The 17,516-nt window shown below is 34.1% G+C and overlaps 1 protein-coding gene across 1 annotated transcript in view; it reads left to right on the top strand.

Moving 5' to 3' along the window:
- Window positions 1-17,516, top strand: part of ADAMTS19 (ADAM metallopeptidase with thrombospondin type 1 motif 19) — a 212,866-nt gene that overhangs the window by 42,409 nt on the left and 152,941 nt on the right. Inside the window, exons 3-6 of the mRNA XM_016158274.2 lie at window positions 119-284; window positions 7,207-7,379; window positions 9,024-9,107; window positions 9,878-10,035. Of these exons, the coding sequence (XP_016013760.2) occupies window positions 119-284; window positions 7,207-7,379; window positions 9,024-9,107; window positions 9,878-10,035 (581 nt within the window). The remainder of the gene's footprint in view (window positions 1-118; window positions 285-7,206; window positions 7,380-9,023; window positions 9,108-9,877; window positions 10,036-17,516) is intronic.

Here is a 17,516-nt window from a genome sequence, read left to right as displayed (position 1 = left end):
ACTACAAGAATGTATACATGCATGTGAAAGAAAATAGAGTGAGTGTGAGCAGGAGAATCTAGAAAGTAATTTATTCAAATGGTATTTCTTACATATCTTTTTATGTTATATATTCCAGATGGGATTTATACAGCTCAATGAAGACTTCATATTTATTGAACCACTCAATGATACAATGGCCATAACGGGTCACCCACACCGTGTATATAGGCAGAAAAGGTCCATGGAGGAGAAAGTCACAGAGAAGTCAACTCCTCACAGTCATTACTGTGGTATCATTTCAGGTAATGCTTTCTCCTGAAAGATTTAACTAAATACGCAATGTGAAATGAATCCTTTCAAAAAAATTCTACCCATGCATCCATCCACCCACCCACCCACCCATTTTCCCATCCACCCATCTACCCATCCACCCACCCACCTACCTGTCCATCCACCCATCCATCCATCTACTCACTAGCTTTATCTTTTTTTTTTTATAACATAGACTCTCTTTTGGTTAATGACTATTCAATATACATATCTTCGACTTACCTTTTCATTTTCTGTAAAGTACAACATTTTAATATCAACAAATGGAAACTCAAAAGGACGTCAGAGATTAATATGTAGCATGCCTTATATTTCTTATGACTTGTTAAGTGTTGTCATGGGATACCGGTCACTTCACCAGATAGAAATGACACCGAGAGAACTCTAGCTCTCCTGAGACTGATACTGTGAGCTCATGGCTTCTTTTAGTTCACTGTGTGAGAACATCAGAGCTATCTCCTTCCTTTGACCAGAGCTATCACCTACTCATTTTTTCTCTTTTCATTTGACCCAAGTAAAAATCATCTTGGAAGTTAAAATTATCAGAGGACTAGGAAGAAGAGTAACAATTTATTTCTTTGGATTGTATTCTTGGTATCAGAATACCTTAAATCTGGCAGTTTCAGAGGCACATACATGTTGCCAATTGTCAAATCCCCATCTCTGTCTGCCAGTTCTTTACAGAAGTAAAATGGTGACTGTTTTGTGCACCTCCCTCCCTACTTCCTTCGGCAGAGATCTATGACATTAGCAAGAATGGTAAGAAAAATGAATGATTTCTGTTACTTAAGTAGGACCCGAAGATCATAGCCAACATTCAGAAAATCACTAGAATTTCCCAAGAAAAAATTTTTAGACATGTAAACCAGGCATCTCAGTGAATATTCTGAGAAATATTTCCAGTTAGAATTGGAGGAAATATGAATTTATTAAAGAATTTTCGGTGTAAAGACTTTAAAATTTGACTTGTAGTGTAAAATTAGGTGCTAAAGTAGCTAGTGCCAAGATATTAATTCTAAAGCTGGTTATGATACTCTAAGCCAGTCTAGATATATGAATTGTGATGATAGGAACATTTGCAGAGGCCACAGGATGTTCACATCATCATTTGTCTAAGGTGTTTGGATTCAGAAAGAAATACAATATATTTTTCTTCAGATATATTCATCTCAAATTGATCTGTGAGTTCTCTTTTCTGAAAGCTTATGAATTCAGTCTGTGTGGGAATCACTTTCAAAAGTGGTTGAGTGAATCTATCTCCGTGTCACACTAGTCAGTGCCTATGATCAACTTAAATAAGACACCTTCCCCTTCTCTATTTGAAGAACTACAATCACAAAAGAGTTTTAACAGCTGAACGAAAGCCATAGCATTGTGGACAAGCAAAAGAAAGGCTTTTGGATCAAGAAACAATAACAGCAACAATGACTTGGATTTAGTCCTTTTAAGTACATAGCCTTGTATGTTATACTGAAAATCTGAACTGTGCAACTTTTGAATCATAGCGAGTTCCAGCTGTTCTAATTACTCATGTACACGGACGACACACAGCAGGCTTTGTGTGCCATTATGCATGGAGGAAAGGCTTCTAGAAAATTCTTAATTTTAATATATTCATAAAGCATAAATACATGGTTCTTATATGGCAAACATTTCTCATAAAGCTTTAATTTTTTTTTTTTGTTAGACATAATCATTATATATTAATTGACCTATTTGGATCAAGCACTTGCATACCAGGAGTGCTAAGCTGTCATCATTTGGATAATTTATTGAGCTTACCTACTTTCAGTTGCTTTTTAAGAGTCTAGAATTTTAAAAATCATTTTAATCAATAATCCATGAAATAAACTATTGATTTACTTATACCAATATGTCTAATTGTAGCTCTTTCCTTCTTACTTCTGGCTGAGGTAGTAGCATATTAAACGTATGATTCAAATTTGAATAATATTGCAGTACTTGCCCTTGCACAATGGAATCATAAAATTTACTTGTATTCAGCTTGATCTTCACACTATTCCCCTTCATCATTTAATGCCTTAACTATATCATGTCTATATATTTTTATTACATGAATATTTTTCCCAAACAGGGACCTTTGTATTTTAGAATGACTATGTTGTATTCTTTTGTTCAATGATAATATGGAGGAGGGGAAGGCACATGAGGTTGAGTGAGAGGCCCCAGGTTCAAAGCATGCATGCATCCTCACTCCAACTAGGTACTCTTATTCAATTCCCTTACGCTTTTGAACCTTAGTTTATTTGCATCATAAGCATGACCAGTCACCTCACAGGGATGTAGAGCTAAATGACACAGCCCTTATTCTCAAGAGGTAACTAATGTATTATTTTAGACCAGCTGGTAAATGAGTAATTATACTGTCATGTGATAAGCACTGTGACAGATTCAGTACACAAAGTCCCAAGCTTCTGATATCGGGAGCCTGAGCCTCGAAGATCAGGTAAAACTTACCTACACTACAGGGATAAAAGGGACAGTGTGGGTAAGTTTGGGGAACAGATAATGGGTTTTGGGGTCAGACTGCCTGTGTTTGTAATCTCGTGCTGTTTCTTCCTAGCTGTGTGACTTTGGAAAACTTCATCTCTCAAAAACTCCATTTACAATATGAAAAATGGGGATAGTGATACCTGAAGCTCAGGGCTGTTGTCAGAATTAAATGAAAGTATGTGTTCAAATGAAAAATGTATGTGAAATTCTTAGTGCATGTTGTTAGTCAGGGAAAGAACCTATCAGGCAGAAGGAACAGTACATGTAGAAGCATGAAGGCAGGAGAAAGCATCGTCTCAGGGAGCTGAGGCTGAATGTCTACAATATGGTCGTGAGATACAACCTGAAAAGGTAGTTGTCGACGGGATAATGAAGGAGTTTGTATGTCGTGAGAAGTGCTTTATCTCAAAGGCAAAATATGGTCTTTGAAGATTTTAAGCAGGCAAATGACATTATCAATATATATTTCTTAACATTTTAGTAGAAACTTATGCATATGTCTAGGACTCAGATGGCTACTGAAATTGTTTCCACACACCATCTATAACTGCCGTGGAGATTATTGTCAGTATACAGACAATGTTATGGAGATCCTACATTGAGCACTAGTGAATATGCTTATTAAAATGTCTTCTCTAACTGGAAGTGTGCGGCATCAATTAAATTGTTTTTATACACACATATGGGCAGAAAATGCCCTCGAGATTCATGAGATGAAGAATGCACTCAGCACTGTTGATGTAAACAATGAAGACTTCAAAGGAAGCAACTTAATAGAAAGATTACTTCAATATGAATGATTTACACACACAGTGGCTAACTCCTGTGATGGTGTCTCACACAAAGTTGAGATTTTTCAAAAACCTAGAAGGTTCCAAGCTGCCTATTTAAATACAACATGCAAATCTGGATGCCACACTCTGACAGTTTGGGGCCGATACAGCTGTCACTAGCTGGGGCAATAAAGGAAACAAACTTTTTCTCTCTTTCTTACATGGTCTATTTACCACTCTTGGTACAGTTCAGAATCTCCTCATTTTATAACTATCCCCTTGGTTTCATTTTTGCTCTCCTTTTATTTATCTTATATCTCTGCTTCCTTCATGGGCATATCTTCTTCCACATGTATACTCCCTAAATAGAGGCATTTCCTAGGATTTCCTCCTTTTCTTTCTACTTCTCACTCCACATGCTTTTCCTGGGTTGATAGAATCCAAATCTGTGGGTTCAGCTTCATTTACACATTGATTAGCTCCAAAATCAGTCTCCATTTTAACCTCTCTCCTGACTGTCAAGTGTGTAGTAACTTCTACTCAGATGTCTCTCAGGCACCTCAGACTTAGTCTAAAGCTGAACCCATCATCTTTCTTCCCAAACTCTATTGATATTTTCCATTGACATAGTCACTCAAAAATAGAACCTAAACAATGCCCCCCATGCACAAACCAAACCAAACAACAGCAACATGAAAGAGTAATTCTAACCACCTTCCCTGTTTCCCCCTAAATCTGATTAATTTTACTTATGTTGAGGTCTACTCCCTATATAGCTAGATCTATATCTGTCGGTCTGTCTGCCTGTCTGTATATCCATTTATCTATCTATCCTTTTTCCCATAATCAGTTTATTAGGTATTGTCCCTGCTAAGATGAGTCTTTTCATATGCTTGTAGGAATGTCCCCTTCCTAAATATTATAAGTTTATATAACAGTATACTAATATATAAATAGATAGGATTAAGATTATGATTAGAAAAACTAAAATATTCATTCCTAGCTGCCATAGATCTTAAGATACAAAAAGAACAATTTCTTAAGCTGTCCTTTATCAAGGTCTTTGGCATTAACTGCTGTTATTGCATATGAATTCATGGGGTTTACTTTTAACTATAGTAATTCTGTTGCAGAAGGCTACTGTGGTTTTTGTCCTTTTGCATCATCTTGTTTCATGATATAATGATGTTCCTTAAATAAGGAGCCTTTGCATTTATTTTTATAACAGTTTGATTAACTTAGTTATCTGACCCTGCTTGATCTTTGGGTAACACTGTTCATTAAATAGATTTTCAATCTGTGTCACTGCCAGAAAAAGGGGAAAATGATAAAACATGGAGATATCTGAGACCAGAGAAATTTCCAGTAATGGTGGAGAGACCCAGTTCATGTTAGATATCAGAGCTAACACAGTCAGCCCTGGAGGTCAGTCATAGAAGAGAACCAGTAGTTTAAGAATCAAGAGTTGAATTAATCCTGGCACCATGAAAAGATGGTAGAGGCCAAGAAAGGTGGAATAAGTAGTTAGTAAAATAGAATAAAATAAAATTGAATAGAATTGGCCAGCCACAGCTCCTGGAACACGACTCCAGAAAAAGAATTCATCAGAAATCAAGACAATTGACTAGAACTCTGAGAATTTATATCTCCAAATTCAAAACAAAGTTAGAGACACCTGGGGAAACATGACTAATTGAACACATATGTTTATCTCCATGGGACTCTACTAACACACATGTTTACTTTCAGGGACTCCACTAAAATTGTAGTAAAGAAATACAAAAGATGTTTGCTCAAAAGTACAAGTTTGAGAAAGGAGACAATAGCAGTTAAGTGACATTAACAGGATTTCGATAAACGGCAAGGAGAATAGGTGATAGCTGATTTAACAATGGATTGTGGAGATGTTGCATAACTATAGACATTTATTAAAACTGAAATGTATGCTTAAATGACTGCATGTTATCTACACATAAACTACACATCAATAAAGCTGTTAAAATAAAAAATTCATTATTGAAGAACCACATGCATAGAGGAAGTTGCAGAAATGATGTGTCCAACTGCTGAATTTTTCCAAAATGAACATAACTGTATAACTACCACTCTGATCAGAAATAGAAAGTTTCATCACAGAAGATGTTCACTTTGTGCCTACTTTAAGCATGAATTTTTCTTATCCCAAGATATTCACTATTCTGACATCTAGCATCGTGTCTTCCTAGTTTTTGATGTTTCTATAAATGGAATCATACCCTACCTACCCTTTTGTAATTGGCTTCTTGTGCTCCGCCTTATATTTATGAGGTTCATCCATATTTTTGCACATTGCAGTAGCTGATTTATTTTCATTGCTATATCACATTTCATTCCATGAGTAGCCCAATATTTCTTTATCCATTATGCTATTGTTGGTTATTTGAACTATTAAGAATAGTATTGCTCTGAATAATTTGTACATGTAATTTGCAAGCAATTTTGATGAGTATATATTTCAGATCTTTGGTCGTCGGATATGCAAATGTTCAACTTTAGTGAATACTGCTGATTGCTTTTTCAGTGTTTATCCTAATTTAAATTCCCAGCGTGTGTGTGTTTGGTACTTCTAGTTGTCCCCACATTCTTGTCTACACTTGAGATAATCATCCCTTTATTTTAGCCATTCTAGGGATCTTAATTAACTGATCGTAGCTTTAATTTGTATTTCCCCGAAGACTAGCAAGATTGAGAACCTTCTCATATGCTTCTCATTAGCCATTTGGATATCCTCTGTGAGAAACTGCTGTTTAGTTCTTTTGCCAATTTTTCAATTAGGTTATCTGTCATTGATTTAGAGTAGCTTTTATTTCTTTATTATGGAAAAACATTGTAAATATCTTCTCCCAGTTGGTGGCATGCTTTTCATTGTGATAGTGGCATGCTTTAATAAACAAAAAAATTACATTTTATGTAGATAAATTCATAAATGTTTATTTGTGATTACTACTTTTATTTGGCCCTATTTGAGGAGTATATATTACCTTAAGGTCATAACTTCTATATGAGCCTGATGGAAGGCAGAACCAAATCGTTGTTAACCTGTGCATAATATTTTAGTAATTAGGAAAACTTGCCTGAAATTAAGGTACGTGGGGAAGTCACTTCAGGGACTTCTTGCAAGTAGACCTTTATTTTGTCAATGATTTCAAAGGGAAAATCATGGTATCTTTTATTCACTGAGTTATTTTCATATGAATCTCTATGCTAGAATTTTACTCATGTGACTTATTATAAGCCATCAACGGCTCTAGAAAGTAGGTGTCGGTATTCTTCATTTTATAGATGAGGACACAGGCTGACCTAGTGAGGTTAGTTGCCCACATAACAGAACTAATAAATAGTAGAAGCCCATTCAGTCTGATTCCAAAGTCATATCCAAAGCCAAATGCCCTTTTCATTTCACACATTTCCTTCACACATTTCCATGAGTGAAGGGAGCTTCTTTGGTTTTGCCCAACATGTTTTACATGTTGATATTCAAAAAACATTTTTTTAATTATTAAAGAACACTTTTTTGTTCACTTTGCCAAGATGGAGGCACATTTGAAAATTCATTTCTCTGTTGCAGATAAAGGAAGACCTAGATCTAAAAAAATAACAGAAAGTGGAAGAGGGAAACGATATTCATACAAATTACCTCAAGAATACAACATAGAGACTGTAGTGGTTGCAGACCCAGCAATGGTTTCCTATCATGGAGCAGATGCAGCCAGGAGATTCATTCTAACCATCTTAAATATGGTAGGCAAACTTTAAAGTGCGCTTGGAATTTTTTCAAGAAAACTCTAAGGAAGAAATGTGTGAGTATAATGAAGTTCTTTAAAAATTAACTCATTACTACTTCTTTCTTTTATTGACATCAGTAAAAAAATTCTTTAGGTTTACCAAATCATCTCAAAAGAGATATCAAAATAATAATTCACATCTTCTAGTAAAAAAAAAAAAACAAACCTAATTGTCCATTTTGATGTGGCAAAACTATTATTATTTCCTCTCTTATTTTTTGTGCTTTTTTTTTTCATTCTCATTTATAAGACCACCTATAGAAATTAGCAGAAATGTTATGTTTGTTCATATTCATGGCCCACCCAAAGTACTCTAGATTATAAAGTGGAACAAAAATGGAGATTGGTAGTACATTGAGCTCTTGTACAGGTGTGTAATATTGGATGTCAGATGTACTACTAGTTGATGAGTAAAACCTAATAGCTAATACCTAAAATTTAACCAGCTGAATCACATGTAGCTAACTTCAGTTGACAATTTCTGGACTGCAGAAATCTAGTGTGTACCTAGCATCTTATGGATGCTCACTCTCCATGAATCCTTTGACTTAATGCTTATGGTGTTGGCTAAACCTCCTTCAAGGCAGAATTAGGAGGTTGTAGTGAAGGGTGGTACTTAGGGGAGAATAAATGTAAATAAAAGCCTTAGGCAAATGTTCATTTAAAATTACAGTTAACACATAAGGCAGGGTAAGCACCACTAATTCAAAGATAAATATGTCTTTGTTAAATTCTCATTTTTATAGTTTTTTGCTATCATTTAGCTTGTTTTTCCAGTGAACAGATTTCCCCACACTTCAGTCACTTCTGTGTATGTTCAGCTACCCCCTGAACACTCCACCAGCTTTCTGTACAGGGCAGACTAACACAGCCAACCAGCATCAGTCTTTTCCAAGTAGTGCTATCTCTGAAAGCATGGGTTTCTTGTGCCAGTTTTGTATTTTCTATTACAAATTAAATAAATGCTAAATTTTACAAAAACTCAAGGTACCACATAAAAAATTCACCATGCTTTCCAGAAATTCACATTATTACATCCACAGTGTTTTGAGAAAACTTGTTATAATGGTGATCTGAAACAATTAAAGCAACAATGGCCTACAAGCTTGTCTTCCTGGGCAGCATCAGAGGGGGGAGCTTTGAAAACTCTGTTGATATTTGGCCTGGGAAAGAAAAAAGACTCTAAGGAATAAGTTGGGAGGGGGCCTAAAGCAGGCTGGGTTTTTCAGGACCTTTCTCAGAAGAAAGAAGGACACTGGCATTTTATGAATTAAGAATTAAGAAAACTTCTAGGGTTTAGTCACTAAAATTCTTCTCTTCAGTATTATGAAAAGCTCTACCTTCTCTTTGCACCCCATTGAAATGCCTAGACTATCCGGCCTGCTGTAAAGATCTCAGAATTATAGGTCTAAATTTCTTAGTATCTAGAATGAATAGCTAAGTTATTATTGCTTATTATGCTAATTTTTAAATAATTAAAAAAATTTAAAATATATAAGATTTCTTAACTAAATTGAAACTTCTGCCATGTCTGGGCTTTAAGAAAAATTAAGATGTTTTTCAGTTTTATTTTAGGATTTTTATTTTCATTTGTTTTTAGGTTTTTAACCTTTTCCAACACAAGAGTCTTGGTGTGCAGGTCAATCTTCGTGTGATAAAGCTTATTCTGCTCCATGAAACTCCAGTAAGAAAGTCTTGAGTTTTTTTGTTCAATTAAGTGGGTGAGAAGTTTTGTTTAGGTACTTTTAAGTAAAGGGAATGTTAGGGAATGTCAGGTACTTTTAAGTAAAGGGATGTACTTTTTATTGACTGAAAATCTGGAAATATCCACTGAGTCACTTAGAGGATACATAAACTGGTCTTTAGTTTTGGTTAGTACCTCAATTTTATTCTAAAAATGTAATGTTCTTAGTTTCCAAGGATCCTGACCACAAACTTTAACTTTCTAAAAGTAATTTTAAAAAGTCATACTTAATGACAGTTTTATTTTCCTTTTTTGAAACGTGCTTTTAAAGCCTTTTCTTAGCTGTAATTCATTTTAAACGAAGGATATTCCGTGACATCACTTTATCATACTGTTTGACTGGTACTTTGTAATACTTTTCTTCTTAAATTATAGAAATAATTGGTTACCTAAGTAAAAGTTCCACGTTCTCAATATTCCATTGCACTTCTGTCCTTTTTCCGAATAACATTAAAAGGATTTTGTAATTATTGTAACTTCACAAAGTTTTAAGATTTTTAGATTAGGCCAAGTGAACTCTGAATGTCTTCCAGGTTTTAATTAATGTTATAGTCAGCAGTTTGTTTTAGTAATTTAAAAGTCCCCTCAGATTTTAGCCACTGTTGTTGTTATTATCATTATTGTTGTTGTTGTTGTTTTTGTTATTATTATTATTATTTTTGGTATATCCAAGAATAATTTGCCTTGAAGTGAAATCTCTTCTTTCGCAGGCAGATCTATATATTGGGCATCATGGAGAGAAAATGTTAGAGAGTTTTTGTAAGTGGCAACATGAAGAATTTGGCAAAAAGAATGACATACACTTAGAGATGTCGACAAGCTGGGGAGAGGACATGACTCCTGCGGACGCAGCTATCCTTATAACAAGGTCAGTTTTCCAAAGCCAATTAAACGACATTCCTAATTCTGTGACCATGCTGCTAATCCTATTAGTCACTTCACAGAATGCTTTTATCCTAGGTTTTGTGTTCCAAAACACTTTTGGCATAATGATGTTCTTCATTTCCCTTGATTCATAGTAACTGTTTTTGAACAGCCATTTATTGGATGGCATCTTGATAAAACATTTGGTTAGTGAATTTTAAAAAAGTTACCCTTAATTTTGAATGTGAAGACATAGTCTTTGGTAATGATAAGTGAAAACTATGGTGAATTTGGGCAGAACTTCGAAATTATGAACCTGCACTGTATGTTTTCCAGTTATCACCATATAGAGGGACCTAATATGTTAAATTCAAGAATTGACAAAGTTTCTGGTTCCATCACATAATACACAGTAACATTTAAACATGATTTTCTGTAATGAAGCTATTGAATACATGATAACTTCTTGTTGTTGATGATATAAAAGGTATTCTAGTTATAAATAATTCATAAAGATGAGGAGAACTCTATGAAAGAACACAATTAGACTTCTACAGTCAGGTGTACCTGATACTGGACTTCTGCAGCAAACCATAAACTGGGAAATACTTATTTGGCAACTACTTCCAGTCACTGGAGAATGAACAATGCAAGACTGCAACTCTGAAAGAAGGAACACTTATTAACTGAGGCCCATAGTCAATCCAGCTTTTCACCTGGGAACAATTTTTTGACTGGTACCACAGGAGTGGAGCAACCTTGTTAATACCTTATTATGACTCCTGGCATTTAGCTGAGAAAGCAGAAAGGCTGTACCTTCACAGAAGGGGCCATGATCCAGAGAAATACCTGCTCTTGACCTGCCTAACAAAGCCTGAAACCAGCCCCAGCAGGATCTTTACAGGAGACAGAGTTTGGAGGTTGAGCCCCACCAATTTACAGAGGCTTGGGAATCATCTTGCACTTTTGATACATCCTCCCTACTAAAGAATAAACTCAAACCAACCTAAGTTTAGAGTGCTCAGCCAGTCATTGAACTGCTTCCTAAAACAAGAGTTAGTACTCTTCAGAGGAAGGTAACAGAATCCTATATCTCCGTAATATAGAATGTCCACAATGTCTAAAACATAATAAAAATTAGCTAAGCAAAGCAACATGAAAATGTGATCCCCGGTAAAGGAAAAGTAATCAATAGAAACTGACCCTGAGATAGCTTTGATTTTGGATTTACCAATTAATATAATTGTAATTGGAATCTCCAAAGAAGAGAATGAGAATAGGTAAGAAAAATTATTTGAAGTGATAATGACAACTCTCCCCCCTTCCCGATTTGATAAATAACAACTTATAGACCCAGGCATAGCCTAGAAAAATTGGTGAAAACTAAAGATACAGAAAAGGAATTTTGAATTGGCCTAAGAAAAGAGATATATTACACGGGGAAAATAATGATAAGATGGATGAATGACTTCCCATGAGAAAAAAATGAGTTCAAAAGACCATTGTTTTTTTATTAAATATTTTCATTTTCATTAAATATCTCTTATGTATAGGAAAAAAACCCTATCAATAAAAATTCTTAATGCATTTTTAAATGTACTTTATTAATCTTGAAAGGGTATTTACACACACATAATCAAGAATTAATATCATACTTTATAGTTTTATAAAAAGCATGTTATTGTTTTATAAGATTATAGGCAAAGTAAAAGTCTAAGTCCATTTCAAGTTATTCAACAACTAACCAAGATTTAATTCTTTTAGCTCATAATTTTCTCAATTCTCTGCTAAACTTTTACAGATTTGTTTGAAATATATTTAAATTAAAAAAATTTAAATTATACTGTTAGGGTTATTAAATTATATTATTTATTTTTATTTAAATTATATTGTTAGGATTGTTAAAATGTGTTCTGAAAATATGCATCTTTTCTGTGGTGGAGGTCCCCTTAATGATATTTCAAAGTGACAGAGTAGATTTAGAAAGATCTTGTAATTAAATGTATAGGCCATTGTAAATCACTGTATTTTTGCGGTCCACTAAGAAATCAGCTTATACTAAAATTTATCCTGTTTATGACTTTTAAGCATTTTTTAATTTGAATAAGATTAACAAATATTAAAGTTTACTTAACTCTACCAAAAAATTTTTAAAGAATTTCTTTTATAAAAATAATAGAATAGCAAATACTGCTGTTAATGAAGATGATTAGGATTACCAGGGAAAATATTGCCCTTATTTTTTTATGTTATATTTTATAATAATTTTGCATGACAAGTTTCTTAAATATATTTTATTTTATTTAGTACTAAATATTATATTTCTGAAAAAGAATTTATAGCACCATATACAATCCATAGTATTATTTATGATCACATAAGTTATTGTGTGTGGTTAATTTGAACCTCTAACTGTATTAACCACCACTCTGATATAGAGAAATTAAATTTCCAGAATGCATTAACCATAATGGTTTGAGTGGTTTTTATGTATTTATTTCTCAATTGATTAACTCTGTCTTCCTTCTCCTAATAGTCATAGATTTTAGAACTGTTGCTTCTGAGATTAAAGAGGATGATTATCATAATTTGATGAACAATTCATGTTTTTCCCTTGTTAAAAATGTAATGCATTTATTATAGAAATTTGAGAAATACAAAGATAAAGATAAAATGTTAGCCTTTAATTCCACTACTTAGGACTCATTATAGGTAACATTTTTAAGTGTATTTCTACAGTTTTATAGCCTATATATTTTTGTAACTAAAACATGTATTTATAATATTGGGGTCATAATCTACATGCAAATTTCATTTTGCTCCACCAATAGTGTGACATGAGTTCCATTCCTTATTTCTATTGCCATTTTCCTCTTCAAATCTCTGAAAAAAGTATCTCCTGCATCGATTTTTTTTTCTTCTGTTACAAAGCTGTAAAAGCTATGCTTTTAACTAACTACTCTTCATCGTTACCTCCCTTCCTCCCCATTGTTAGCATTTAATAGCAATGTAACATAGTTATTTCCTGTAAAGAGTTGTGTCATGTATTTCATAGGCTAATAAAATATAAAGAATAATAAAATTAGCAATTGCAAGTCCACGTCTCTATTTAAAAAACAGAATGTTATCCATGAAGTTGAAGCCCCCATTTTATATACTGTTTTGTAATACATATTTTCCCTTAAAAATCTATTTCAAACATTTCCATATTTTTAAATACTTCTTTAGGAAACTCTATAGCATAACTCTCTTCGTGCCGCACTGCCCCCCCTCCCCCCCCCCTCGCCAACTAATGCACGAACATGTTCTCAGGGTACGAGTTGCCGAAGGTAACCAAAGTTCAGTTGGTATATATTCTAAAGAACATGGTTTCATGTTATACACAGTTTTCTCTATTTTTTTTTTTCACTTTATGCTGTGTCCTGCAAGTCTTTTCATTTAATTCATTGTGGAAGGTAGAATATTTTGCCTCAAAGATGTCCACACCCTAATCCCCAGAACCTGTGATTATGTTCCCTTACATGGCAAAAAACCAAAAACAAACAAAAACACAACTTTGCAGATATGAAAGGATGTTGAGATGGGGAGATTATCCCAGATTATCTGGATGGGTCCAGTGTAATCACAGGAATTTTAAAAGGTGGAAAACAGAGCAGAAGGTCAGAGTCAGAGAGGCTGGAAGAGGTTTTGCTGCGGGCTTTGAAGATGCAGGAAGGGGCCGCAAGCCAAAGAGTGCAGGCTGTCTCTAGAAGCTGGACAAGACAAGCAAGCAGATTCTACCTTAGAGCTTTAGGAGGAACGCAGCCCTGATGACACCATGGTTTTAACCCAGCAAGACCTATATTTGTCTTCAGACCTCTGGAACTGTAAGATAATACATTTCTGTTGTTTTAAGTCATTAAGTTTGTGGTAATTCGTTATAGCAATAGGACACCGATACACTCATAATGGTTTGTATCATTTGGAGGGAGCAGACATGTTATTTTATTGCATATAAGTATCTTAATTTAAATAACTACTCCATATTTGTATAACTTTCTGATTTTTCACATTTTGAGAAAAATGTATAAATGTCTTTATATATGATTATAAACATATTTATTTAAGGTAATTAAATGGGACTTGCTCTTGTGTTTAGAAATTTTTTCTTCTTTATTGTCAAATGCTCATAAAATGCAATCAAATTGCATATTTAGCCTTAGGCTAGGATACTATATTAAGGGAATGAACTGAAGGTAATAATATATAGGATTCGTGAGACTATTTTAGATTGTATTCTCCAGCAAAACACACAATAAACTTTATTTTATAATTTTAATCCACTGTATCAGATCAATTGATAAAATAATTATTCATCCTCAGATTTTCAAAACTTGAACTACTACCACAGGACTAAATATATACTCTGTATGCCCAAATTATATTTTTCAAAGATAAGACAAGATAAGGCCTATCTTAGTTATGGATAGAAAACAAGGCTTCACCATCTAAATGGGACTTCTCAAAAGTCTTTCTTTGGGGGTAAAATTTATTATAGTTTTGCTAAGCTACTTCATGTTTCATGGAAGAAAAAAAGATCTTTATACACTTCCTCAATGCTTTAGCGGAAATATTGACTTCAATGTTTGCACCCTGATAACTAGGACTTAGAATAGGACTAAATAGATTGCTTCTGTTTTCTGTTTGCTTGTTTGTTTTCTGGTAAGCAATGGAATAAAAATCTGTAGTTGAAAAGAAGAAAAAAAAATCTGTCAAAGGCTATACACATATAAAATATTGATATTGATAGATCAGTATCAATAATTCTCCTTTCACTCCCCTATGGACCTAAGGTTTATGAAGAGGGTCACTGTTCTCAGTGTAGTGAAAATCAGCCCACTTAAGGGAACGTTTTATTGCTAAGTGGCCTGGTACCACTTGATCAGGAAAGTCTAAACGAATAGTTTGAGTAATTACATAAGAATCCCTTTTTTTGTTGTTGTTGTTAGTATAAACGTAAAGATAATCAGATCTTTAGCTTTGCAAGGAAGTTGTGGAAATAAAATAAAAATTTTAATCTCTATAGATTTCATGTTCTTATTCATATTTGACAAGCTAAACTCATAACCGGCCTAATTTCTAGTGAATGCTCTTCTTAATTATTAAATGTTGTGAGTACATTAGTAGGAAGAAATTTTAACTCAGCTATTAATTTTGATTTCAGTTAAAATGAATAATGTTTGTGTAATCCAAACCTATCTGCTGTAATATATTTGTTAAATTGTCCTGTGTGAAAAAATGAAATGAATAGTTTAAAGCTGACCTAGTATTTGTGGGCTCATAGTAACAAAAACACAAAACATCATATCCCAACTATCAACTCTGTGATTTCTTAGTGTATTTTTCACATTTTTCTTTAAAATCATGGAGAAAACATAAGTCTCTGTCTCTTGAAAACACTCTTTAATTTCGAATTTAATTTTATTGATGATAGTTTTGCTTTTCCTATTTACCTAAATGATTTTGATTTATGTACAGTACTTCTGAAAGCTAGTTTCAAACTAATACCATTGGCAAGTAAGATAGAAAATTTAATAAAATATAGAAATGGCAGGAATATATTAATTTAATACAAATCATAGAATAATATTTGAATGAGTCATTTATAGGTATATCCCAGGGCACTATAAAACTACAATGAGACTTATTCTCAGATGCATCTTCATTCTTGGAAATTAAAGGCTACATTTCATTTTTTTCAGTATAAATCAGAACTTAAGCAGAATTTATTGGCCTTCCCAGTTGCCAAAGTCTAACAGTATCATTTCCATAAACTCACATAATGAAACTCTATGATGCAGACTTCAGGCGCACTGAGCCAGCATGAGCCAAAAATGAGAGAATTTGAATCCACACGATCGCAGGTCTAGGCAAACAAACCCCCTAGCCCCCTAATAAATCTTTGAATATTGTGAAATTAAGAATATGTTATTTTGGTCCTCTGGAAAGAAGTTGAAGATTAAGAATTATAGTCTGATCTGAGGTTTTGAAACACTGCTGACAATTTATTCTTCAGTTGCACTGAGGAACTTCTAGTGCCTTTGTATAAAAGACCTTGTGTTTTTGAAATAATGTGCTTTATTCATTTGTTTGCTAAGTGAACAGAAATTGGCTGTGTAAAGGATTCTAAGTGCCCTTGACAATAAGCAGTGCATTTGTCATAGTTTTACCATGTTGTTTAGTTACAGATGAAGTCCCTTGTTTCACATTATGTAAATCAAATAGTCATGTTGCAGCCTCATGCATTGATATGATATATTATATTGTGTGTTTAGAAAAAGCACATAAAATCCCTTTCCCCCTGCATCTGAATATACTCAGTGATTCTTGGCCCTAAGGTGAAGATTTGATTTTATGTGGTTCTTTAATTTTCTGCATTGCCATATTATTCGATATCATCTGTTTTGGGTGTTTCTCTCTCCATTTGCTGGCAAAGGCAATTGCAAAATAGAACTATCCATTATTTAATACAATTCCCCAGGCCTCGTCCTCTCTGATCCTGGGCCTTTATCACATTACAGAAGTGATTGTGTTCATTCTCTCCTTTACCTTCAGAGTAGAAGCTTATTTATTTACCTTTGTATTCTCCTTATCCAGTGCTCGCTTGGCATATGAGAGGCACTCCAATTCTGTAGGTAGGCCATTCACTACACAACAGCAGAGGGAGCCATTTACATTGTTGTATATGTAAATGTACCCCAGGAATTAAACAGTACACAACCTGTACAACTAGGCATGGTGTCCCTGTGGTAAATTTGATTTCTGTATCTTCTGATGCAGAAAAAAGCTAAATGTATCTGGTCATTTACTTGTCAAAAAAACAAAAACAAAAACAAAACAAACACAAAACTATCAGCAGACTTTTTCCATTCCTCTTTACCTATAATTATATTCAGACACTGAATATGTAACAGCATGGGGGGATGTGTTTTCCTGTGGCATTTGGTGTTGGTTTTGCACCTGAGATTGACTTTGCCCCAGTCGAATGTCTGTACTTCTCGTGACAGCTGGAGAAGATTCTGTGTAGGACTTAGAATCAAAGGAAGAACTGAGGGACCAGGCATCAAGAAACACAGTAAAGGCAGGCAGGAGTGAGGGTGGTCAAAAATAAAAAGACAGTGAAGAAGGAAATTTAGAAATCTCAACCACTGAATTTGGATGATCCAGGGACATTTACATTCTCAACCTATATCATCCACTTTAGATCCTCTGAAAAATGGGTTTGAGCCAGGGGCGGGGTAATTCTGTGATTAGAAGCTGGTAACCAGAAATTATGATGTATTCAAAGGTGGCTTTCTAGAGAGAAAGATGCTAGGGGTTGGACATAGTGAGGGTTTGCCTTAATGGCTGCCCAGGAATCACTCAGCCTTTTAAAAACTTTTGATTACAACCCTGGGAACAAGTATTCCAATTGAGCAGTCTTGTTTTGCCCAGATTTATAAGGGT

Source organism: Rousettus aegyptiacus, unplaced genomic scaffold (genome assembly GCF_014176215.1).
Source record: "Rousettus aegyptiacus isolate mRouAeg1 unplaced genomic scaffold, mRouAeg1.p scaffold_m13_p_7, whole genome shotgun sequence".
Classification (NCBI taxonomy): domain Eukaryota; kingdom Metazoa; phylum Chordata; class Mammalia; order Chiroptera; family Pteropodidae; genus Rousettus; species Rousettus aegyptiacus.
This window is presented reverse-complemented; position numbering and strand designations above follow the sequence as displayed.